This window comes from Cebus imitator, unplaced genomic scaffold (assembly GCF_001604975.1).
Source record: "Cebus imitator isolate Cc_AM_T3 unplaced genomic scaffold, Cebus_imitator-1.0 Scaffold460, whole genome shotgun sequence".
Taxonomy (NCBI): domain Eukaryota; kingdom Metazoa; phylum Chordata; class Mammalia; order Primates; family Cebidae; genus Cebus; species Cebus imitator.
Genome location: NW_016107775.1, coordinates 840,986 through 868,423, shown reverse-complemented (window position 1 = coordinate 868,423; position 27,438 = coordinate 840,986). Strand labels below are relative to the sequence as shown.

Sequence of the window (27,438 nt, the reverse complement as noted above, 5' to 3'; positions counted from 1 at the left end):
TACTTTCTTTAGGTGAAGAAAAGTATCCAAAATAGAGATCCAAGAGAAAATCTAGTTGCAACCTATTAAGTAGCAATTCTAGAATGAAAAAAACTAATTGATCATCTTTCTCTAATTTCACTTTCTTAAATTAGGAAATACTATTAAAACAACTTAAAGTCATTGTAACCAGTGGAATATCGACTACCATGGAGGTCTAAAACAACTCAGTTATTTTTAACAGCTATCAACAAAAAACATATATGCATATATATTTGCATGTATATGCATGTATCTGACACATACATAGCTTAGATTTTTTCAAAGATAATAATAAAAATGGAAAACCTCACCAGGATGAAAAGTATTCAAGGGCATTAGTAAATAATTAAGGACTAACAAAAAGAAGTAGAAAGGCTTTAAATTCTACTTAATGTTAGCCAATTAAAAAATCTTGTTCTAGTTATAATTTTTAAACACCACAATTTTTTTTTTTTCTTTTTTGAGACGGAGTTTCATTCTTGTTACCCAGGCTGGAGTGCAATGGTACGATCTCGGCTCACCGCAACCTCCGCCTCCCCGGTTCAGGCAATTCTCCTGCCTCAGCCTCCTGAGTAGCTGGGATTACAGGCATGTGCCACCATGCCCAGCTAATGTTTTTGTATTTTTAGTAGACACGGGGTTTCACCATGTTGACCAGGATGGTCTCGATCTCTTGACCTCGTGATTCACCCGCCTCGGACTCCCAAAGTGCTGGGATTACAGGTTTGAGCCACCGCGCCCGGCCAACAACACAATTTTTAAAGCATAGGAATAAAATTTCTTTTTGCAATATATATCTTTTAAAGGCAATTTACCTTCATTCACATTTAGATCTTCTTTCACTGATGTTCTGTAGAATCTTAACTTTAACCTTTTTGCCAGTGCCTCAGCTTCCTCACTGCATAGCAATTAAAGAAAAATGCTTTACAAAGGTAGCTTCTGATTGCTTTTTAAAAAAAAATCACTTTTAATTACATTTACTGAATACAGTTTGGCAGGGCAGGGAGGGAACGTGGATCACACTTTCAGAAAATTTTCGTATTTCTTTTTAAAGGAGCTTGATTATCAAAGCCCAGTTAAGTAAAACCAGTTGAAAGCTACATTTTCACTTAGTGCTGAACTGATTTTAGTCTTCACTACTCTTGAGAAATCAACACCCGCTATTATACTCTATGTGTACACAGAAGATTTTTTCTAGAAAGTCATTAATCTCTAGCCCTAAAATAAGAAAATATCACTTTTCTTTATGATACTTTAATTTTCTCTCTGCCTAAGAACACCTGTATTTAATTACACTCTGAAAATCTTACAGTGAATTCTTACTTTATTCTTACTGTTCATGAAACAGTTTTGCTGCCTCAAGCCAAAGTCAGTATATTAATGACTATATCTCCAATTGTACTCCTATTTTCAGTTGTATCAAGATTCCTGGTTGTGGACTCCTGATATTAACGTCATTAGAGACTGTAGTAACTGTGCCCCGCTATTCCCCTGGCTTCTGGTCTTCAGCCTCTTGTGTATTCTCATCCCACACTATAATCAAGGTTTGTCTTGGGAGTCCAATAATGTACAATGCAAGGGACAGTATGTGACTTCTAAGACTGGGTCATAAGAAACACTATGGCTTCTGTCTTGCTCTTTCTTGGATCACCCACTCTGGCTGAAACAGCCGCCATGTTGTGAGAATACTTAAGCAGCGCCAAGGAGAGGCCCATCTGGCAGGGAACTAAGGCTTCCTGCTGAGTGAATAAGCCATCATAGAAGTGGATGGTCCAGCTGTAGTTTAGCCTTTCTGTGAGAACAGGCCTAGCCAACATCTTGACTGCAGCTTCATGAAAAACCACCAGCTAAGCCACTCCCAAATTCCTGGCCTACAGAAACTGTGATATAATAGATGTTTGTTGTTTTAAGACACTAAGTTTTGGGCTAATTTGTTATACCGCAACAAACAACAGAAGACAAAAAAAAAAAAAAAAGTAAAAACCAAGCAAAGACTTTCAAAGCTGGCAAAAATATTAATAATGCAATGAGTAAATATTTATAAACAGAAATTATCTGGATGCCAAATTCTGTTCACAGATTTGAGTCTAAGAGTTCAAACTATACAAAACAATATGAATCTGAACCCTTAATTAAAATTCATCAATACAGGATAGCTATTTATTCTGGATATTATAAAATCTAGGAATGCTTTTCTTAACATTCTTACTATATTAGGGTTTGACTTAACATGAAGAATTGCATTTATTGTGCAAAGACTTGAGATTAGAATTCTAAAAGAGCCTTCAAATTTTATTCCTTCAATTTTCTCTACTTATGAATCAGAATGAATTTTTTAACTGAAACCAGTCACATGGAAAAGCTCACAGAAATTTTAAGTAAATTAAAATCTTTAAGTAATTTAAAACCTTCAAAATGTTAAGTATAGGAATTTTCCTAGATCCTGTAAAACTAGGCAAAAATTAAAATGTCTTAACTTTACAGAATTACTGTCCCTCCTCCCCCAAAAGTAGCCACCTTACTTCTTTATACAAGAATCATCCAAGAGGTCAATCTTGTTTTGCACCAGTACAGTTGGTATATCTCCAACTTCAGCTACTACTTTCTCTCTCCAGCTGGAAACTGCTTCAAAAGATTCCCTATCTATGGTAGAAAACACGAGCACACAAGCCTGGGCTCCTGTAAGTTCACAAAATAAAAATGTTATTTACATTAATAAAACAATCTCATGCAGAATGGGGACAACTTTTATCCATTCAAAACAACTTTTATGTAAATAAATGCTGAACTCATCTTTGTACCACCCTTCTTTACTTTTCAGCTTGTACACTGTATTTTCTAACTCAACGAGCCAGTTTTTACCAAAAACAGTGAATCTCAAACATGTTCAACTGTCACAGTACCCTCAAAACCATACACATTCTTTTTGGAATACCATAAAATACTGATTTAATTCCATTATAAAAGCTAGAGAGAATGGTAAACTAAAAATGATTAGAGGTGTTGCCAAATTCTTCTTGTTAGTTTGCTTCTTAATTTCTTTCAGCACGGATTTAAGAAAAATTTATGAGAAGAAATCATAACTTGCTCATTCTATTCACTTTTTAAATAAATTGTATTATTTTATTTTGGTAGAATACCAGTGATCCTAAGGAACATAATTTGAGAGCCAATGCCAAGAGTAAAATATATATATATATATATATATATATATATATATATATATAAAATGGGGGAGGAACTTAGTTTTTACCCTGTTTAACTGTATAATTTCCACCCATACTGTTATCCATTGACAGTATTTTAACCATCAACTGTCATTTTAGGCTGATAATATAAAAAACTAAAAAGCAGCAGAAACCTCTTAGAAGAAGGAGTTTTATAAATTATTAGCTATTGATTCAGGTAGCATGGTGATAAAAACAGACATGTAAACAGGATACCATCCTGGGAGTCAAGAGGATTTCCTGAAATCAAGGCATGTTTTCTTACCGTTATTCCTTCCTTACAGATCCCTCTGGTATAAGAATTTTCTACTAAGTCTCAAGATGTGCCTGGGCTACCACTCCAGAGCCAAAAACAGTCTGTGCATCTACATATTACCAGAGGGAATACTGTAGAAAGCAAAAGATCACAGAATAAAACTGCAGTTTGCTATTACTGTAAAAAAAGAAGGTTCATTTTTGTTGTGGTTTTTTTTTTTTTTTTTTGAGACAAGGTCTCACTATGTTGCCCAAACTGAAGTGCAGTGGCACGATCATGGCTCACTGCAGCCTCGACCTCCTGGACTCAATCAGTCCTCCCACCTCAGCCTCCCGAGTAACTGGGACTACAGGAGCATGCCACCATGCATGGCTAATTTTTTTTTTTTTTGGTACAGATGGGGTTGTCCAGTGTTGCCCAAGTTGGTCTCAAACTCCTCAGCTCCAGAAATCTGTCGGTCTCAGCCTCCCAAAGTGTTGGGATTACAGGCGTTAGTGACTGTGCCTGACCTAAAAACAGGTTTTAATCCATATAATTAATTATGCAAAATATAGAAAGAGAGAGACAAAGACACCCTGAGACCTTGTCAGAATTTAAGGGAAAAAAAACTGAAGAGATCACATGAGTATATCAAAAAATAAACTTATATTTACTTGAGCTGTAATATTTACCTCAACTACAAATAAAAAATCATTATGTAATCATGTTTTAATAAACTGTGCTGGGCACGGTGGCTCACATCTGTAATTCCAGCACTTTGGGAGGCCAAGGCAGATGAATCGCTTGAGCTCAGAGACCAGCCTGAGCAACACGGTGAAACCCCATCTCTACAAAAAATACAAAAATCAGCCAGGTGTGGTGGCACATGCCTGTAGTCCCAGCTACTCAGGTGACTGAGGTGGGAGGATTGCTTGAGCCTACAAGGATGGGGCTGCAGTGAGCTGTGATTATGCCACTGCACTCCAGCATGGGCAAAAGAATGAGACTGTGTCTCAAAAAAAAAAAAAAATTGTTCTTTAGCATAAAACTCAATGTATTAGCTTTAAGCCTACAGCTTGAGGTCCAGCTAACTGCCATTTAAAGTTGAGGGCACAATAGGATATTTCCAAGTGTTCAAGGTCTCAGACAGCTAACCAAAAAAAACCTCTTAGAGGAAGCGTATGTGATGGAAAACAAACAAGCAGACAGTGCCAGAGATATGTGCAGTAAAAATGATTAAGAAAAGCTCAATGTTATTTAAAAAAAGTAAAAGACCAAAAGATAAAGTATGTCCGTAACAATCCCAAAATTATTTAGCAGGGGACAGAATGGGAGAGATCAAAGAAATGTGAGAATGTGCCAAAGTGCTTGTGTGAAGAAGGGAAGACGTTTATATGATCAAGGGAGGTAAATAAACCCTGCAGCAGATGCCTGTGACCGCGTATACATCCCTTCTCCCCTCCGTCCCCTCCCCTGTCCCCTCGGTCGCTTCAGTGCAGCTGTGGAGAGCAGTTCCTGTGCCAGGTGCTCCTGCCCTACCTCCAGCCTATGCTGCAGGGGGTCTGCTGTTCCGCTGGGGGCTTTCTTGATGCATCCCCAAGCAGGGACTGATTCTGGAGGGTGCGATTAACACCTCAGCCTCCCGTGGGTGGGCTCCTGAGGCCTCTCTTCATGGTTCCTCAGGGAAACTGAGCCCCAGTGACCCACAGTGACACTTAGATCCCTTTATTGGTTTTCTCCCTTCCTTGCCTCATTCTGCATAGTCTTTTGCTCTACTTCCTGGGACCATGTCCCAAATAAACCACCCCCACCCACATGGCACAGTGGAAAGGCAGGGAGAGGCTCAAACTAAGACAGTAAGTGGCTTAAGTTAAAGGCAAATTCAACTTAAGAATAAGAGAATGTATGACTATTAAACCACAGGAGAAAAACGGATTTATGCAGTATAAAGAACAAAATCAAAAAACAAGAACTGCAGGAAATAAAAAATCTGAAATAAGACTGCAAAAACAAGTCCTAAGAAGATAAATTACAATCTCTAGAAAGAATGGTATACAAACCTCCAAAGCAGGATGGTTTACCTGACACCAAGACTTTATATCAAATGCTGCACCACCTTTCTGATTTAACCTAAATATATTACTAAAATGGGAAAAAAAAAATCAACTGTATTACTTGTTATGGATTACTTTTACGGTTACAGCAATTCTGACAAATGCTGGACAACAGCTTGTTTCCATTTCCCCTAACTGAATATCATACAGATAAAGTCCTTTGTCAAACTGTGATTCCTCATGGTTCTTTTATGTTTGGAAAAATCCTAATGACCAAAAAGCCATTTCTAATATTTATTTTAAAAAGCTCAAAAGATGATCGCTTCCCCCCAATCCCTTTAAAAAAATTTTTTTTTGACTGAGGTACCAATAAAGCATGTAACAAATACCAGATTCCAAGATTTATGAGACAGATGATTATTTGCAGAATTTAGAAAGCAAATGGCTATAATCCTGCTACACAACTCGAACTCCCTTAAGCACTTCAAGATTTTTTTTTTTTTAAATATAAGAAGGGGGTTGGACTGAAAGAGGAACTGTAAAGAATTTCTTTAGAAGAAGTACTGTACTCCAAACGCTCTATCCTGTGAAAAGATGCAGTAGGATGGATGAGGGCGCTATCACCACCTCCTTCATCTTAAACCTTAAAGAATGGACATCGGCAAGACCAATTAAGGAAGCTGTTATGTATTTCCAGCAACTGGGAGACATTTTGGATTAGTGGCGCCTTGATTCAAGCATGAGAAATATGCAATGACTGAAAGTGAGAGTGAAAAATCAAAACCAACAGACCAAAAGCAGAGAGCCATATCAGGAAGGAACCGTGCTTCTCTCAATGGCAGGGTGAGGAATGCTCATGCATTTCACAGGGACAGAGATGAACTGCATCCAAGAGATACCAGTAATAGGGCTCTGGACGTGTTACCCTAAAATATGGCACCTTGACGTACTGAGTATTTTAAGCTAAAGGAATTTGAGGAAATAGCAGAAGAGGAGGGTCACTTTGATCTCCCCCCAGCCCCTTCTCCTCTGAAGCAGGTCATAAAACTCAGGAAGGATTTTCATTTTTGATTTTTTTTTTTTTTTTTTTTTAAGAGTCTTGCTCTGTTGCCCAGGCTAGAGTGCAGTGGCATGATCTGGGCTCACTGCAGCCTCTGCCTCCCAGGTTCAAGCGATCCTCCTGCCTCTGCCTACTGGTTAGTTGGGATTATAGCACCCACTGCCATGTCCAACTAATTTTTCTATACTTTTAGTAGAGATGGGTTTTCACCACGTTGACCAGCCTGGTCTTGAACTCCTGACCTCAAGTGATTTGCCCACGTTGGCCTCCCAAAGGAAGGATTTTCTGACCTTTACCTGAAGGAAGTCATAAGCCCCTCAGATGAGAGGTGACCTCCCTATACCCAAAGGAAAGAGGCATCCTCATTTCTGAAGAGAGAGGGACACCAAAAGGAATCTGAATGAACCTTTGCTGATGAATCTTGCTAAGCTTCCCCTAGTTTATGGCTCTTAGCTTTGTCCTATCACATTCTTCAATGACTTTGCACCCCTCCTCAAACCTGGAATAAAAATGCTCAGGTTTAACTGTTTCTTTGGGTCTTCATTTCTTTATGAAGGCTCCTTTGTCACATAAAACTTATATTAAATAAATTCATATGCTTTTCTCTTGTTAATCTGTCTTTTGTTAGAGACCCAGTCAAGGACCAAAAGAGTAGAAGAAAGAAGGTGTTTTTCCTCTCCAACAAACCAAAGTCTCAGTAAAAAACTGTGACAAAAATCTATTTTATGTTGTCTGTAGTTTGCTGTACTAACTAAAAGCATTGGTTCCTACTGCCTGGAGTAGACGTTCTAAAAAGCGTTAGAGAAGTCAGTTGGGATCCCGGATGCTTCCTAATCTGTGCTCTTTTGTAACCTATTTACAAGACAGTCTTGTTTCAACATGTCTCACTATACAATTAAGCCAGCATTCCAAGTCCATAATAATACCTTTGAGCAATGGCTTTGGAATAATAGGTCTTTTAAATGAATTAAAATAAAATTTCTTTTAAAAATTTTGTTGATTTTTATGCATTATTAATAATACATGTCTAGGATTTAAATCAGTGAGCCATGGCATAGTGTTTCTACCACCAAATTTGTGTCTTATTTCATTTTTTCTAGCCCTTACCCTCTCTTCCTACTTTTATTTTGATTTAATTACATCACTATCTAAATCTGTACTAGCAGCAGATACTGTCTGACTGCCTAAGTGGCATCTCTCCCTAAAAACACCTTTCCCCCACTGTATAGTAGCCATGTAATTTAGGTATTCTAAACCTATCCTCTGCTGGAGGTGGGAGTTGTGGTGGTGAAGAGCACTATGTGATCCAAGTCAATTAATCACATTCCTTTCATTATTGCAATCAGGGCAAGGGTGGTCTAATCAGAGAAAAGCTCAGGACATCTGAACCACTGCTGTGGGAAGTAACTCTTTCTCCCCAAGGATGTAAACAAACATGTGGCTTTCATTGCTCCTGGTGACAATCTTGCAACCCAAAGGGAAATCAATGTGAGGAGATACCCCACACAGGGAGGAGACGTGGCCAGGAGAATCACTAAGGTTATCGGCTGAACAAACAACTAAAAGTGATGCTATTTCCAGACTTTTCTATCAAATCAGTCAATCTGTTTCGTTTAAGCCAGTTTGAAATTCCTTTTCTCTTGTCAGCAACCAAAAGCATTCTAATGGAACCCCAAAGGGGCTCCCCAAAGGGAAAACATAAAAGAATGTTAAATATACTGTTTTTCAAATTTATGTATAATTGCTGTTTCTTCCTTAAATCATATTGTATTGTGATGTTTATGTTTTAACATTTAGAAAAAGAAGCTGAAACTGAGGACCTGTCTCAGTATCTCATCCCCTTTGCCATTTTAATATAGTTGGCTAAAAAAAAGTTAAATTACTAAGATAGGCTCTTTTTTTTTTGGACAGAGTCTTGCCCTTTTGCCCAGGCTAGAGTGCAGTAGCATGGATCTCGGCTCAGTGTAACCTCTGCCTCCCACGTTCAAGCTATTCTTATGCCTCACCTTTCCCAGTACTGAGATTACAGGTGTGTGCCACCACACCCAGCTAATTTTTTAATTTTTAGTAGAGATATGGTTTCACCATATTGGCCAGACTGGTCTGAAACTCCAGACCTCAGATGATCTGCCTGCCTCAGGCTCCCAAAGTGCTGGAATTACAGGCATGGGCCAATGCGCCTTGCCAGTTTTGCCTTTTAAATTATAGATACGTAATGTCAAATATATTCTCTAAAAATAACTCTATTGGTTAAAAAGTAATACTGCCACATCAAACTGTCAAAAGCTTAGAAAGGAATAGCCTAGCCTCTATATTTCCTCAAAAAAAAAAAAAAAAAAAAACAGACATTTCATGCAGAGAATTTAGAGGACAAAGTTCAGCAGATGAAAAGAAAATAATAAAAATCTCAAGTAATCCTACTTCTTTTTGGTGTTTCCACCTAGGTTTTATGTTTATTTATTTATTTTTTTGAATGTGTGGGGAAGATAGGGTAATAACCCCATTAAAAAATACAAATAACCTTTACTCAAGAATAAAAGTGTACATTTAGGACCTGTTAATCAGCAGTGTTGAAATTCATAATTTGATAAAAATACCATCTACTTGAGTGACAGAACCTTGGGAGAAAAAACAATACCATCTACTCTAAGAAGGGTTTGGGGTAGTAAAAACATAACTCTCTACCTTACAACATGATACAGGTGCTCAGGATCCAAACTGTCAGCCACAGAAAATAACCAAAGCTACTGTGGATGGGAAGCCGTAAAGTACACAGTAAATATAGTTGTAAGTAGTGGTATTAAGAAACCAAAATGCTTTTTAGAGCAGGCAGTGGAAGTCAAGTTCCCTTGATACCAATTCAGAAAGGCAACTTCTTTGATCATTTATATGTTAGTACAGTTATCAAACCTTAGTTGCCATTGTTATAACAAATCCCATATTTTCAAAAGTGAAAAAAATAGGCTATATATTCAAAAGTTACTTGAATTCACCCTATTTCTCAAGTATATATATTTTATGTAACTGGTATAAATTTGTAAATACAGTAAAGAAGCAAGCTACTTCAATGAAATCAGTGGTAAATCCTGTCTAAAAGAAGAAATTATGTGTTTATATGAAACTGTACTAAAAATTCATTAACACGGTCACTTGGAACTTTCATATACAGAGATTTCTTCAAGACGTATACTGTTAGACTGCTATTCAATATATCTGTTCTGTTTTCAAGTACTGCTTCTCAGATAATCCAGGACACACAAACATAGATTCCCTTTCAAGTTGGATAAAGTGACATACTAAAGAAGACTTCCATGAAGTCAGAAGAATTTCCATTGTATATCTATTATTTCAGTGTCATTAAACCTATATCTTTCAATACAGGATGTTTAAAGAGATTTTGAAAAAATAATTTATAACTGCTTCCATATCATCTGTTCTTTAGGACTGTTTAGTATTCAACTACTAGCATTCCAAGTACTAAGACAGAATATATTTTAATTTTTATGATATCAAAGGGTAGATTTAAAAGGAGAAAACAAAAGGAGATTTAAGAAGTAAAAAAGATAATTATCTTAAAGGAAACTTTTCAGATATATTTCCAAGAAATGTTATTACATCAATATAAATACAAGTTAAGACAAAGAAGCCAGGGCAAGGTTTACTATGCCTATTATATCCCTAGAACAACAGAGACACTTAATACACATTTGCTGAATAAAACTTCAAATCTAGAGAAACAGTCATCTGGGCAACAATAAACAAGGCAGATGCCATTTTCCTGGGGCTTCCAGTTCAGAGAGCAAATATCTTTAAGTAAAATAATTTATATTTATATATTTATAAATACAAATATATATGTGTATGTGCTTATATACATGTATATTTATAAATGTAAACATATACATATATATACACATGTATCTATATATATACACACATATATATTTATAAATTATTTCACTTAAAGATATTTACTCTCTCTGGAAGCCTCAGGAAAGTAGGATCTGCTGTGTTTATGGTTGCCCCCATGACTGTTTCTCTAGATTTGAAGTTTTATTCAGCAAATGTGTATTAAATGTGTGTGTGTGTGTGTGTGTGTGTGTGTGTGTATATACATATATTTCAGAAGTAAAAAAGATAATTATCTTAAAGGAAACTTTTCAGATATGTTTCCAAGAAATGTTATATCAATATAAATAAAAGTTAAGACAAAGAAGGCACACACACACACACACACACACACACACACACACACACACACACACAATTTCATCCATTGCTTAAGGTCACAGTATAAATTTATAGCATCTGATAAGTAAAATGAGACTGTGTGATGAACCAGTAGAATTTCACTTATAAAAAAATTAACTGAATTCATATGAGCCAACAGATGCTATGCAATGGGGCTGGGGAGACAAAGACAAAAACCCTACCACTCCATAAGCCAGAAGCTAAAGTAACTCATAATTTGTCAGGGAAAATAAATATGCAAATACTACAGAGTTATAAATGCAATAAACATACTGAATTAGCTTAAAAAATTATTAACTTTTCAGGGATGAGAGCCACAAAAAGTTTCATAGAGACTTCTGAGCTCTTAAGGTTGAAGGTAGACAGTCAAGTAAGACAAGAAAGCATTCCAGGCATAGTGTAAAAGGAAAGAAAAAATTGGAGGATTTCTCAAGGGTGAAATACAAGTGAAAAATCAGCAGATGATGCTGGCAGACAAGGAGAAACACACTTGTAAAGTCCTGTGTATATGATGCTGAAGAGTTTTAACCAAGAAAGTGATCTGGTTATGAGAAGGATAAAAGTTTTCACTGATTTCATCTATTTTCTCAAAGAAGAGTGAAGCAAAGAAATCAGCAGAGAGTAGAGAGGAGGAAGGGATCCCCAAGGTTAAGGTAAGAGAAAACATAAAAGAGGTATTTTGGAAAATGACAGAGACTTGAGTAAAGAATACTGAGAGTGTCTGACGGCACTACGCACTCATTAAGGTTATGTGCTGGTAGCTTCAAAGTTCAGTCTGAATGGTTGTCTGATATTCTCTATATGGTTCAGGTGCTTGGATGCAGATTGGTAGACAGTTGGGTTTAACTGGATTGGGCATTTTGCTGAGCAAGTATTAAGCAGAGAGCTTAAGCCAGGGAGTTAAAGGTCCTTGCAAGCAAATGCTTACAGGACTAGAAAAACTAAATTGAGGAAGAGAAGCAGTAAAGCCATGTGGAAGGTCATATTTTAAAAAGTGGTAGGGTCAATGTACAGAGAAGCTCTTGATGGTTTCATGACAGAGTCTGGGTATTACAATTAGCAAGCACAAGCATAGGCAGCAGTGGTCAGTGAGTGGGAGACTACAGAGGCTTAGATTTTGGAGTAATGAAAAAATTGTTGACCTTGAAAACAACAAGGAAATAAGAAACAGGCCGAATTTTGAAAAAGTAACCCAAACAGTTGTGATGAAGAAACTGAGCCAGAGGCCAGTGTTATCAGAAAGGAGGTGATGGACTATAAAGGAAGTCGATGGACCATGGCAAGCAGGGGCATTAGTGGTGGGTAAAAATCTCATGACCTGGACTTTCAAGGTGCCCAGGTTTCTGAAGGAGAAAAGAGGAGGAATGGTTTGGAAGCAGCAGTGAGAAACAAGATACCCTCTGCCCAACATCCTTTAAGTCCTGTAGAATGTGAGTAGGCAGGGATAGGGGTAAAAAGCCTCCCTTAGAGAAGGCAGCAGGGGAAACTGTGTCTTTAGGAAACAAGCTTTAATTACAACACAGTGAAAGGTTCAGAAAAGAGGGACGCCATAGAAGGGATAATCAGTATACCAGCTGTGCCTTTGTAGCTCCCACAGCATCTGTGAAGTGCAGAGTATTAAATACTTGTCAGTATGAATGATCAATTAATATTTACTTGGCATCAACAGGCTAGAATGCTATATGGTATTTCATCAAGCTTTTGTTATTGTGTTCTCTCACTTTAATCACTATTGGCAGCTGAGTTACAGGAACACTGAAAATGATGTTTAAATTCCAAAAGAAAAGGGCAAAATTTTATAGAAAAATGTTAAAGGAAACTTTTAAGTTCCATTCAGGAGTTTCATTTAGCCTTTTAAGAAATTTCAGCCCACATTTTAGAGCCTTAAATTCCTCAGTCATGGTTCCTTCCTTTCACAGGTATCTCATACTTCTCTGAACTCCCACAGCACTGAAAAGGCTTTACCATGCCATTTCACTGTCCTAACAATATGCCATCTTATTTGCTGGGGCTTTACTTTTTCATATATTAGCTTCCACTCTCTGATTATACAGTCATTTTCTTGGGGTCAAAGTAGGCATTTAACAGTTTCTTCCTGATTTGGTCTGGGAATGCCTACATGAGTCATATAATTCTAAGGCACAGACAAACTGTGTACGGTACCAGGTGTTATTTGCCACTATACAAAATCTTTAGAAGAATAATGAACTGGGATTTAAAAAAATACTTTGAAATTATTTTAACTATTCTTCAAGAGAAACCCTTATATGAGAAACAAAGAAAGCAAAGTTAGTTTAGCCAAAATAATGTGCCCAAAGAAAATCAATCAATCCTGTGTTTTACCTCGATAGTAGGCCTTTGTAATTGCGTCAAATTCCTCTTGACCTGCAGTGTCCCATAACATTAGTCTGACATCTTCATCATTAACTCTAAAACAAGAGATGAATTTATTTCACATGTAAAGGAAAATGTTTTTGGTAATATAGCTTTGTGTATATTTTTCGTTTTCAAATCCAAAGATATTAAAACCACAAATGTTCCTTGACTTACAGTGGGTTATTTCCCAATAAACCCATTGGTTTACAAGCACAGTAACTCCTGGTAAGCCCACTATAAGCTGAAAATATTGTAGTCAAAAATATCCTTAAGTCAAAAATGCATTTAACACCCCATTAAACCACTGTAAAGTCAAAAAACATAAACAGAACTATTATAAATCCTTATGCTCCTCAACTTATGATGGGGCTACGTCTCAATAAACCCATGCTAAAGTTGAAAAATTGTAAGTCAAACCATCATAAGTCAGGGAACCACGTGTACACTGTCAATTTCACCCTGAAAAACTCTGTCAGATGTTGATATCATTACCAACAGTAAAAGAGTAAAAAATATTCCCCCAAAGCTATAGCTCCTCACATGATTCAGATTTATCTGCCATGTTTTTTTCTGTGACACAGTCATAGGTAGTGGTGGTCTAAGACTAATGTTTTTGGGAAGGGGAATTCCCTTAGGTCAGTGCTTGCTCTTCTTTCCCTACATCATTCTAAAGGGTTCTGGTGCCTTTGTGTAGCATGAGAATAAGAAGGCAAAAAAAAAATTTACTGCCAGTCATGGTGCCTCACACCTATAATCCCAGCACTTTGTGAGGCCTAGGTGGGCAGCTTACTTGAGGCAGGAGTTGAGTACCAGCCTGGCCAATATGGCGAAACCCCATCTTTACCAAAAATACAAAAATTAGCCATGTGTGATGGTACATGTCTGTAGTCCTGGCTATTCAGGAGGTTGAGGTGGGAGAATCGCTTGAGCCCGGGAGGCAGAGCACCACTGCACTCCAGCCTGGGAGACAGAGTGAAACTCTGTCTCAAAAAAAAAAAAAAAAAAACAACCAAAAGACCAGGTGCAGTGGCTCACACCTGTAATCCCAGCACTTTGGGAGGCAAAGGCAGGTGGATCACGAGGTCAGGAGTTCAACACCAGCCTGGCCAACATGGTGAAACCCTGTCCCTACTAAAAATACAAAAATTAATTGGGCAATGTGGCACGTGCCTGTAATGCTGGCTACTCAGGATGCTGAGGCAGGAAAATTGCTTGAACTGGGACCTGGGAGGAGGAGGAGGTTGCAGTTGGCCAGGATTGTGCCACTGCACTCCAGCCTGGGCTACAGAGCAAAACACTGTCTCAAAAATAAATAAATAAATAAAAAATAAAAAATAAATAAAAAAAGCAGTTTACTTCCCTGGCGCTCCCTGGTTGCCCTTAAACTTAATTTTATTTTGTCATACAGTCAATTATTATTATTCAGAGTAGTTATTTTCTATAATATCATTGTGAGCACTAAATTAGTAAATACTGAACCACTGCTCCTAAGGGAAATACAGGGTTACGTTCTTGAGAATCCCTGGTTACATTTTCATCAACTGCTCAATATGTAACCTTGTTTTATGTGTGTTTCTGTTTAAAGACACCTTATTGATATATACTGTTAATTCATTAACATTGAATTCACGACCAACAGCACTGTAGCTCATATCTGAACAAAGCTTATCTAAGGTATCCATTTTCTCCACAAGGCACATTCCTGTACTTAGGAATGCTAGATAGCACTTCAGATGACACTTAGGAGCCTTCTTAAACAGCAAAATCACCAAAATGTAAAAAATGTGGCATTAAACAGAACACACAAAGGACATGTGTTTACTGTATGAGGGCTGAAACAGGAAAGCAGACTTGTTTGATGACCTCGGCTGGGAAAGTGCATGCTGGGCAACTTAAATTTTTTGCTGCTCTGTGTATGTCCACAAATGACCACAAGTGCACTCCAAATACTGATTCTAGGGTTACAAATAAATATGACCAAGTGGGTGAATTTCAATATGTAGAATCTATAAATAATAAAGATCAACTATATACTTAAAATATTTATTTGGTTTCAGGTAATAAGTACAAAAAGCAAACATTATCAAGACTTAAAATACTTGCTTTTAAATATGTTCTAAGGAAGCAAATATGGAAATAATTCTAAAAAGAAAGTAACAGAATACAAATAGAAATTAATCTTTAAAATGGTAAACACAATTATTGTTGCTGTGAAAGTTGGGCCAGTAAGTCAGGTTTGTGATGCTTCTTATTTGGGTAATACATTTTAGTTTGTCTGCTACAATTTAAAATATCCTTACAAGTTCTCAGGACTAATGACAAAAAATATTACCCTGAATGTGTTTTAGAATCCAAATGAATTTCCTACAGTAGGATTTCCTTTTCTTTCTTTCTTTTTTTTGAGATAGAGACTCACTCTTGTCACCCAGGCTGGAGTGCAATGGCCTGATCTCAGTTCACTGCAACCTCCACTTCTTGGGTTCAAGCAATTCTCTTGCCTCAGCCTTCGGAGCAGCTGGGATTACAGTCATGCGCCACCATTCCCAGCTAATTTTTCTTTTTTTTGAGACGGAGTTTCGCTCTTGTTACCCAGGCTGGAGTGCAATGGCGCGATCTCGGCTCACCGCAACCTCCGCCTCCTGGGTTCAGGCAATTCTCCTGCCTCAGTCTCCTGAGTAGCTGGGACTACAGGCACACGCCCCCATGCCCATTTAATTTTTTGTAGTTTTAGTAAAGACGGGGTTTCACCATGTTGACCAGGATGGTCTCAATCTCTTGACCTCATGATCCACCGCGCCCGGCTAATTTTTCTATTTTTAGTAGAGACGGAGTCTCACCACGTTGGCCAAGCTGGTCTCAAACTCCTGACCTCAGGTGATCCACCCACCTCAGCCTCCCAAAGTGCTGGGATTACAGGCGTGAGCCACCATGCCCGGCAGGATTTCCTTTTCATAGGCAAATTTAGTCCTCCCAAATCTGTTCTGTCTTATTTCTTTAGAGTAAAAGCAAACTATTGATTCTCTAACTTCCATATAGTCTTGCCTAGTTTCAAAAACAGAAGAGAGATTCTAATAAAAAAAAAAAAGAGCCCATAATATAACTTTCATTCCAAAGAAAATAGCAGTTGGAAATCTCACTGGAGTCAAGCATCAATTTGTGTTTAAGACATGCCCAAGATGTCACCAATAAATATAAAACAGATATGAGAGAGAGAAAAACATGGGAAGGGGGGTAGAAAAAGAAAAAATAATGAAAGAGGAAGGGAAGAGATGAAAGGAAAAAAAAGGATAAAGTTACATATGTAATGAGAAACTGAAAACCACCATCACTGTCACATGAGAACTGCCACTAGCTGCCACACCTCGAAAGGTACTGTAATTAACTATTATTCCAATGAGTCTTGGATGTAGTTCACAAATCAAAGCCAAAGGAATAAAATGGCCAAGTACATACTGAATTTGTCGCTCCAAAAAATCTACTCCAATGGTTTTCTTGTAGTCTTTTGTAAAAATGCCTTTGCAATATCGCTGAATCATACTTGATTTTCCAACTGCTCCATTCCCTACAACCACCATCTTTATGGCAACTTCCATATCTTCCTCCAACATTTTTGGAGATGAACTGGTTTCTGTACCAACTCTAATTCCAGGTGATCAGATCTTCCCGCACAAATCTGTGGTTTAAAATGAAATAATTTTTTCATAACACAAAAATGTACAAAATAAACTGTCTTATCAAGAAATTATCACATTGCATTGCAAGGATGGGTTTTCATAAATGAGGCCCCTCCCACTCTTTTTAATGAGGTAAATTCTTTGATAGGTACGACAATAAAGCAATTTATTTTTGAATGAATCCTCATCAATAGCACAATGCATGGCATTCATATATCAATACCTAGATCTGCTTTCATCCAGACGATGAGTAGGGTCATTAGATTTGAGGCCTGATTATTTAAAGATGCCACTTACTTTGTCCTTCTCAGGCTTCTCCCCTAATAAATCTCTTACACTTCTAATTCCATCTTGATATTTGCTTCATGGAAATCCCAAATGGACACATATCCCAAGTAATTTTACAGTCAGATAAATGTCAGAGCCATTACCCTAGGCTAGTGATTCTCAATTTTGGCTATACCTTGGAATCATCTAGAAAACTTATAAAAAATACTTGGCTAGGGGGCAGTGGCTCACACCTGTAATCCCAGTGGTTTGGGAGGCTGCGGCAGGAGGACTGCTTGAGGCCAGGAGTCCAAGATCGGCCTGGGCACCATGTGAGACCCTGTCTCTACAAAAAAAAAAAAAAAATTAGCCAGGCATGGTGCCACAAGCCTGTAGTCCCAGCTACTCGGGAAGATAAGGCAGGAGGACTGTTTGAACCCAGGAGTTCAAAGCTGCAGTGAGCTATGACTGCCCCAGCGTACTTCAGCTTAGGTGACAGAGCAAGACCCTGTCTCAAAACAAAACAAAACAAAACAAAACAAAACAAAACCACCAACAGCTGGTGCCTGATGCCTGATGCCTGCATCTTATCCTTGGAGTATATAATCTGACGATGTAGGGCAGTGGCTCCCAACCATTTTGGCATCAGGGACTGGTTTTGGTGGAAGACAGCTTCCACAGATAGGAGGTTGGGTAGGGGCGGTGTGGAGGGATGGTTTGGGGATAAAACTATCCTGCCTCAAATCATCAGGCATTAGTTCTCATAAGGATATAGGGAATGCTGCAACCTAGATCCCTCACATGCGCAGTTCACAATGGGGTTTGGGCTCCTATGAGAATCTGAGCTGCTGCTGATCTGACAGGAGGTGGAGGCTCAGGTGGGGTAATGCTCACAGCCACTCACCTCCTGCCATGCAGCCGTTCCTAACAGGCGACAGAACAGTTACAGTCCATAGCCTGGGAAGTGGGGACCCCTGGTCCAGGGTACAATCTAGACATCAAGTATCACCATCCTACTACCCTACACAAGATGTAGTCTTTAGAGCACAGGGTCAAATACAAAATTCTGACCAGGATCTGACCTTTGTTCATACAGCTAGCTGTATCTCACACTGGTTCAGTTCCTAGAAAGCATTTCCGTTCTCTACCTAAACAATTCTTCACCCAAGAAGACTGTTAGGTTCAAAAAAAGGCAAACACAAAAATCTTATTACATTTTATCCTTTTAAAGATGTATACTTCAGACACTTTTGCTTCTGAAATGATAGACATTTTTCCCTATTCCTTCCTCTAAGTATAACCAAACATTTTGGACATTACATATAAACAAACATTAGACACTGAAAAGTGGAAAAGTACCACGGGACACAAAGAACAACATGGTAATGAGTTTTCCTTGATTTCTTTTAACCTCATATATCCCAGACTAGATTATAGAGAAGCTGGTAACCAGGAAATATCACCACCACCACCACCACCACCACCAAAAAAAAAACCATAAAAGCCTACTCTCTTGAGTCAGAGACCAGGAAAGGGGCAGCCTAGCAAGTGGAAAGATAGAAAACACCTATACCCTTGTGAGGGCTATACTGATGCACCCAACTCCCTCTATGGGGTTTGTCAGAGAAGACCAACTGAGGAGGACTTTCATCCTCACTGGGAAGAAATGAAAGCAGCCCCCACCCTGCCCAGCCACCACCAAGGCATCCCTGGAGACCATGTGGGAGCCCAAATTTCTACCCCATCCAGCAATTCAGTAATCCACTTTCTTGCTGGGGTGGTGTCAGATGAAACCTATTAGAAAGTCAGGACTTCTACTATCTCTCACAGGTAACAAGGCCATCTGCTGACTTCCTGCAGTGTCAGTGGGAACCACAAGGTACCACTCCTCCCCCCAGCCAGATGGTATACGTGGGCCCCAGTGGAGAGTCATTGTGACCAGTAGTAAGAGGAGCTCTTCCCACTCTCAGTTTCTTTCTTTCTTTCTCTTTTTTTTTTTTTTTTTGAGACAGGGTCGCATTCTACACTCCAGGCTGCAGTGCAGTGGTGTGAACACAGCTCACTGCAGCCTCAACTTCCTGGGCACAAGCAATCCTCCCACCTCAGCTGGGACTATAGGCACATACCACCAAGCCTGGCTAATTTTTGCATTTTTTTGTAGAGACTGGGTTTTGCCAAACTCCTGGGCTCAAGTGATCCGCTTGCCGTGGCCTCCCAAAGTGCTGGGATTACAGGCAGGAGCCACCTCACCCAGCCCACTCTCAATTTAAATGGGAAGACAAGCAGGAAACCTGGAGTTTTATCCTCACCTAGTAGTAAAGAGGTATGCCCTACCCTTCCCGTTTTTGGAGACTTCAAAGGAAGCAAGCTAAAAGAGAATGTAAATGAGACCAGAGAATCATAACATAACACTTCCAATGTCCTGATTTCATCGAAAATCACTCAGCACACCAAGAACCGGGAAAATCTTAACTTGAATGCAAAAGCCAATCAATAGACACCAGCAATGAGATGGCAGACATTAGATTTATCTAATAAGGATTTTAAAAATGAAAAGTTAATTGGCAGTCAGTGAGCAATTATAGATATACTTGAACAAATGTAAAAAATTAGAGTCTCATCAAAGAAACAGAAGATATAAAGAAGGACCAAATGGAGAATAGAACTGAAAATTATAATAACCATAATAAAAAAAAACTCAATGATAGGTTCAACAGCAGAACAGAGAGGACAGAGAAAAGAATTAACTTAACTTGAACATAGAACAATCTGAGCCAAGCCAAATAAACAGAGTGAAATAAAGGACAGAGGCTTCAGGACTTGTGGAACTAAACCACAAAACATCACATATTTCTGTCATTGGAGTTCCAGGAGGAGAAGACAAAGAAGATAGGGCTAAAAAAGAACTTGAAGAAATAATGACTGAAAATTTCCCAAATATGGAAAGAGACAAAGCTACAGATTCAAAAGCTGTGTAAATACCAAACAGGATAAACCAATCAAATTCTAGACCTAAATAAATCAAAGTCAAACTTCTGAAAACTAACGACAAAACATTTTGAAAGCAGCCAGAGAAAAAGAATGCATTATCTTTAGGGGAAAAGTAATTTGAATGGCAGTGAATTTCCCCTCAGAAACCATGGAGGCCAGAAGGAAGTGGCACACCATTTTTTGAGTGTTGAAAGAAAAGAACTGTCAACTCAAAATTATATATCCAACGAAAATATCCTTTAGGAATGAAAAGGAAATCAAGGTAATCTCTGATGAGGGAACACTAAGAGCATTAGTTGACAGCAGGCCAATGCAAAACAACAGCTAAAGGAAGTTCTCAAGCAGAAAGAAAGTAATTTTTTAAAAGAAACACTTGGAATATCAGAACAAAAGAAAGAACATGGTAAGAGGAAAAATATTGTTAAATGCAACAGACTTCCCTTCTCCTTTTGAGTGTTCTAAATTACGTTTCATAGTTGAAAAAAAATTATACAACTGTCCAAGGTAGCATTCAATTTATGTAAGGAGAATATTTAAGACAATTAATTATAAATAGGGAAGGATAAAGGACTATAAAGGGAGGTAAGGGTTCTGCACTTCACTTGAATTTGTAAAATATTGACTGCAATGATAAATTACTATGATAAATCACATATACAGTCATGTGCCACATAACAACATTTTGATCAATGATGAACTGCATGTACAACGGTGGTCCCTTAATATTACAATGCCATATGTTTACTGTGCCTTTTCTATGTTTAAATATATTTAGATATACAAATATTTACCAATGTGTTACAAGTACCTACAGTATTCGATACAGTAACAGTATACAGGTTTGTGGCTTAGCAGCAATAAGCTATAGAATACAGCCTAGGTGTGTAGTAGGCTATACCATCTAGGTTAGTGTAAGTACATTTTAGAATGTTCACACAATGACAAAACCACAACGTGCATCCCCAACATTAACCAATGCATGACTGTATATAACGTAATACCATGAACAACCACTAAAACAGTAATACAAACAGGTACACTCAAAAACACTACAGATAAATCAAAATGAAATTCTAAAAACACAATAAAATCAGAATTTAATTGATATTTGTAGAACTCTCTATACAACAGCACAGTATACTTCCTTTAAAGTACCCAGATAGAACATATTCTGGGCCATAAAACAAACATCAACATGTCACAGGGCAAACCCCAAAACTGGAGTTCAGCCCAGGAGGCCATGTGGATTTTTGGCTTTGTGCAGAAGGAATTCAAGAGTGAGCTGACAGCGTGAAGTGAAAGCAAGTTTATTAAGAAAGTAAAAGGAATAAAAGAGTGGCTACTCCATAAACAGAGCAGCCCTTAGGGGGTGGTGATTGCTTATTTTTATGTTTTTGGTTTTTTATATATATATATGCTATATAAGAGGTGGATTATTCTTGAGTTTTCTGGGAAAGGGATGGAGAATTCCCAGAACTGAGGGTTCCTTTCCCTTTCAGACCATATAAGGTAACTTCCAGACTTTGCCATGGCATTTATAAATCATCACGGTGCTAGTGGCAGTTACTTTTATTATATATAGTATTACAGTTAGCATATAATGAGCAGTGAGGACAACCAGAGGTGACTTGCATGACCATCTTGGTTTTGGCCAGCTTCTTTAATGCATCTGGTTTTGTCAGTGGGCATCTTTAAGACCTGTATCTTGTGGAACCAGATCTACTGAACTCCTGTCTCAAACACATGTAAAATAATGAAAATCGTATAGAATGTGTTCACTGATCACAATGGAATCAAACTAAAACTCAGTAACAGAAAGATAAAACAGGTAAATCTACAGACAGAAACTAAAAGCACACACTTTAAAACAATCCAAGGGTCAAAGAAATAGTCACAAAGAAAGTTTAAAAAAAAAAACTAATTAAATGAAAATGAAAATACATGTGAAAGTTTGTGGGGCACAGCTAAAGTAGTGCTGAAATGGGAAAGTATATTTTTGAGACAGAGTCTCATTCAGTCACGCAGACTAGAGTGAAGTGGCGCGATCTATGCTCACTGCAACCTTGGCCTCCCAGATTCAAGCAATTCTCCTGCCTCAGCCTCCCGAATAGCTGGGACTACAGGCATTCACCACCATGTCGAGCTAATTTTTCTATTTTTAGTAGGGAGGATTTCACCATGTTGGCCAGAATGGTCTCTAACTCCTGGCCTCAAGTGATCTGCTCACCTGGGCCTGCCAAAGTGCTGGGATTACAGGTATGAGCCACTGTGCCCAGCCTAAAATATGAAAATTTAGAGCACTAAATGCTTACCTTAAAAAAGGAGAAAAGTTTCAACTCAGTAATCTAAGCAGTCACCTCAAGAACTAGAAGAGCAAAATAAACCCAAAGGAAGTAAAAAAGGAAGAAGATACTAAAAAAGAACAGAAATAAGTGAAATTGAAAACAGAAAAATTGATGAAACAAAAAGCTGACTTTCTGAGGAGATCAATACATTTAACAAAACTTTAGTGAGATTAATACAAAAGAGAGAGAAGATACAAATACCTAATACAGGGAATGAAACGGGATAGAAACACAGACTCTGCAGACTCAAAAGGATAACGTAATAACTCTATACACATAAATGTGACAATGTAGACAAAATGAACCAAATTCTTGAAAAGCATAAACTACCATAATTCACCCAATATAATATAGGTGATTTGCATACTCCTATAACTATGAAGGAAACTGAATTTGTAATGTAAAAACTCAAAAAGAAATCTATAGGAACAGGCAGTTTCACTGAAGAATTCTACCAAACATTTAAAAAATTAACACCAATGTACACAATCTCCTCCAGAAGAGACAAGGAAACACTTCCCAACTCTTTTTATGAAGGCAGCATTATCTTGATACCAAACCACAAAAAGACACTACAAAAAAGAAAATTAAACAAATAAACTCTGTGAACAAAGACGTAAAAATCTTCAGCAAAGAATTAATAAATTGAATTCAGCAATGTTTAAAAACAATAATACACTGCAACCAAGTGGACTTTATTCTGGGAATGCAAGGCTAGTTAAATACTCAAAAAGCAATCAATATAATTGGCCACAGTAATAAACTCAAGAAAAAAAACACAACGTAGTATCAATTGATGTAGAAGAAATATTTGACAAAATTCAACATCTATTTGTGAGAAAACTCTGAGCAAACTAGAAATAGAATGGGGCCGAGGAAGCACTCTGGGAGGCCTCAGCGGGCAGATTGCCTGAGTTCAGGAGTTCAAGACCAGCCTGAACAACATGGCAAAACTCCATCTCTACTAAAAATACAAAAAAGTAACTGGGTGCCGGACTGCTTGCCTGTAATCCCAGCCACTCAGGAGACTGAGGCACAAGAATTGTCTGAACTTGGGAGGCGGAGATTGCAGTGAGCTGAGATGGTGCCACTGCACTCCAGCCTGGGTGACAAGAGTGAGATTCTGCCTCAAAAAAAAAAAAAAGAGAGAGAGAGAGAAAGAGAGGAAGGAGGAAGGAAGGAAGGAAGGAAGGAAGGAAGGAAAAAAAAAAAAAAAAAAGGCATCTGTAACATAAAACTCAATTCTGGAAGACAGATTGCTTTCCCTTCAGATTGGGAACAATGTAAGGTTATCTATTCTTACTACTCCTATTCATGATACATGAAGTTCTAGTCACTGAAATAGGAAACAAACAAAAAATAAAACATAGATTAGGAAAAAAAATAAAACTTTCTCTTTTCACAAATGACATGATTATCTCTGTAGAAAAACCCAAAGAATCTACCAAAAATTTAAAAACCAAACCCTGACCTAATGAGTTTAGCAAAGTCAGAGGACACATTTACAACACACAAAATTCAATTGTATTTCCATATACAAACAATGTACAATTTGAAACCAATACTTTTTAAAATGAGATTTATAATAGCTCCAAAATATTAAATACTTAGGTATAAATGTAACAAAACATGTACACAATCTGTATGCTGAAAACTATAGAACACTAAACAAATCAAAGACTGAAATAAATGGAAAGACATATCATGTTCATGGACTGGGAGACTCAACAAAGTAAACATAGCAATTATCCCTAAATTGATCTATGGGTTTAATAAAATTTCTATCAAAGCACCAGCAAAATTTTTTGTATCCACAAGCTGATTCTAAACTTTATACAGAAAAGTAAAAGAATCAAAATAGCTAAAGTAATTTTGAAAAAGAATAAAACTGGAGGAAATTACCCTACCCAGTTTTAAGACATAATAATACTAAATTAACAAAGTGTGATAATGGCAAAGGGAAAGCTAAGTAAATCAATGGAACAAAAAAGGCCCAAAATAGACTCTCACAAATAAGACCAACTGATTTTTAACAAAGGTGCAAAAGCAATTCAATGGAGAAAAGACAGTCTTTTCAACAAATGGTGATGGAACAACTAGACATCCATATGCAAAAAAGTAAGCCTTTACACATTACACAGTTAACTCAAAAGGATCACAGATCTATTACGAGACATTTTTAGAAGAAGAAAATCCTGACCTGGTATTGGGCAAAGTTCTTAGACATGACACCAGAAGATCCACAAAAGGAAAAACTGAAAAACTGGACTTCACCAAAATTAAAACACTGCTGTCTGAAATACCCTGTTAAGAGAATGGAAAGACGAGACAAGACTGGAACAAAATACCTGAAAAACAAGTATCTGACATATAATCTGTATCCTAAACATACAAAGAACCCTCAAAACTCAACATAAGAGCCCAATTTAAATATGGGCAGAAGACTTGCCAGATAATTCACCAAAGAATCCATGTGGCAAATGAACACATGAAAAAATATTCAACATCTTTGGTCATTAAAGGCACATTAAAACCACAATGAGATACCACTACACACCTATTAGAATGGCTAAATTTAAAAATATTGACACTACCAAATGGGAGTAGGTGCAAAGGCTGGGAGTACGTGGAGCAACTAGAACTCTCACGTGTTGCTTGTGGGAAAGCAAAGTGACACACACTCCAGAAAACAGTTTTAACAGTCTTTCAGAAGTTAAACATACATTTACCATATGACCCTGCAATCCACTCCTAGCAGTACGCTAGAACACTGAAAACATGTTCATATAAAAATCTGTACATGGTATATTTATAGCAGATCGATTCACAATCACACAAAACTGAAAACCTAAACGTCCTTCAGTGGGCAGATGTAGAAACAAACTGTGGCATATCTACATAATAAAACAGTACTCAGCAATAAAAAAAGAAATTATCCATACATGAAACAACTTGGAGAAATCTTAAAGGCATTATGCTGAGTGAATAAAAAAGGTAATATCAAAAGATTACCAACTGTTATGATTGTATTTCTAGAAAAAAATAAGTAATTGCCAGGGGTAAGGAGCATGATATAAAGGGATCACATTTGGTTTTTGTGTGGGGGGCTGATGGAATTGTTCTACATCCTTTTTGTAGTGGTTAGATGAGTCTAAAATTCGTAGAACTGTACGCCGAAAAAAAGAAAAATTTTAACATCATTTTTTAAATAACAAATTAATTTCCTTAAAGAAAAAAGCCAAATTAAATTTTAACAGGTAGACGGTTGCTTTTCAGAAACTAGACTTAAACCACTAGATCAAAACAATTAAATTCCTAGAAATAAGCATAATTCTGAGTACAATTAAAAACCTTGACAGTAATGCTTTATATAAACATCCTTTTCCCAAAACTTTTAACATTTTGCTAATGCAGTTTAATAAATTAGAAAAGGGTGAGTTAACTCACTAATAAAAAGGTGTTCTCACAACGGCCTTTAAGAAGTACGGTTATATTTGTAAAAATACTGAAAAACTTCCTAGGGTCAATGAAATTACCTAGATGTTAGGAGTTATATAAAAACCTAGAGAAGTTAACACCCCTTTTCAGGCCCTACTGCCACTTCACTAGCTCCTGATAACGAAGTTATTACTTCTGGCAACTGCCGATGGCTCCTCAGATCTCCGAGTAAAGTTAATTCTGTAGCAACTAGTGTCAATGGAATAGTGCAATTTGGCTCATTCATATTCCTGCACTCTCTAAGCAAGGAACTAGGGAAGGGTGGGGTCGCAGGTAAACAGGAGTCCCACTGCAGGGAGAAGAGGAGTCTAAATGCCAAGGTGGGGGTGAGGAACCTCTTCGCCTTCAAACCTAACCTGAGCACTTCACGCCCTTCCTGGTTTCTCGCCCAGCCTGGGTCGCCCCTATCCCATTCGGGACTGGGGGCAGGAAAAAAGCCTAACGCTTCGCCAGACTGGGGACGCAGCGCCGCCCCCGCTCCACCCCTTTCCCGCCCGTGGGGCAATTCCAGGTACCGACCGCTGGGAGCGGGGAGGGGGCGCCGGGCTGGCGCGGCCGCCCACTTTCTCCAGCTGGAACTTGGGATCAGTGCTCAGGGGCGGGAGAGCGGGCGCTCGGCGGTCCGAACTAGGGGATGGGAGCTGGGCCTGGAGGCCCCTGCCCCCGATACCCCTGGCCACTCGGAGAGTAAGGCACAGCCTAGGACCCCGGGGAGAAGCCAGCTCTTCCCCAGCGAAGCCGGACGAATCCCCAGCCCCCTGGAGAGGGCGAGTGAGCGCAGCGCCGCTGCACCGCAGCGCGAGCCGCTACTCACCGTCCCCCGCCGGCCGCGGACCCGCCGCCCGGCGCCACCGGCTCCTCCTGGTCGCGGCGCAACCGCTGCCGCCACTGCTTCCTCCCGACGCGCCAGCTCTCCCGGCGGTGCCGCGCGACTGGCTCGCACCGTCTTTTGCTCTCTTAAGAATGATTATGATTTTTAAACGAACTTTATTCGTAGCCAGGGCTCAGATTGAGCAGCTCAGCAGCAGCTCCGCTGGGGGCGGTGGGGCGCGGGAGTCTCGACTCCCCTCATCTGTGGACTCGCCGCGCTGCGGAGCATGCGCTGGACTTCGTCTGCGCATGCTCTGCGCGGATCCGCCGCCCCGCCCCGCCCCTGTTCTGTCGGGTGGCGGGCTGCTGCTCGGCTTTCCAGGCGCCTCCAAGAGAGCCGGGGAAGGCAGTGGGTAGATCACAGGCCAGCAGGATCTCCCAGATCGTGAACTCTAGAAAAGAGAAGTTGGCCGAACACTGTCAGTATGAGTTTCGCCTACAGAGTAATCAGATTTCCAGAGTCCTCAAAGGGTTTGCCCCGCTTCGGACGCATACCTTATTTTCTTGACAAAACGACATCTTAAGTGGCCGAGTGAGCAAAAAATATAGAGCAAAGTTGAAAACGCACT

General features: G+C 38.6%; 1 protein-coding gene across 2 annotated transcripts in view; it reads right to left on the bottom strand.

The window, feature by feature from the left end:
• Positions 1–27,103, bottom strand: part of RAB23 (RAB23, member RAS oncogene family) — a 32,911-nt gene extending 5,808 nt beyond the window's left edge. Inside the window, exons 1-5 of one of the 2 annotated variants that reach the window (XM_017512007.2) lie at positions 26,519–27,103; positions 16,678–16,897; positions 13,192–13,277; positions 2,544–2,700; positions 837–919 (exon numbers count right to left, since the gene is read on the bottom strand). In XM_017512007.2, coding sequence (XP_017367496.1) covers positions 837–919; positions 2,544–2,700; positions 13,192–13,277; positions 16,678–16,832 — 481 coding nt within the window. In that variant the 5' untranslated portion in view covers positions 16,833–16,897; positions 26,519–27,103. The remainder of the gene's footprint in view (positions 1–836; positions 920–2,543; positions 2,701–13,191; positions 13,278–16,677; positions 16,898–26,518) is intronic. The other variant, XM_017512006.2, reaches the window with a different exon arrangement.
• Between the last annotated feature and the right edge of the window lie 335 nt (positions 27,104–27,438).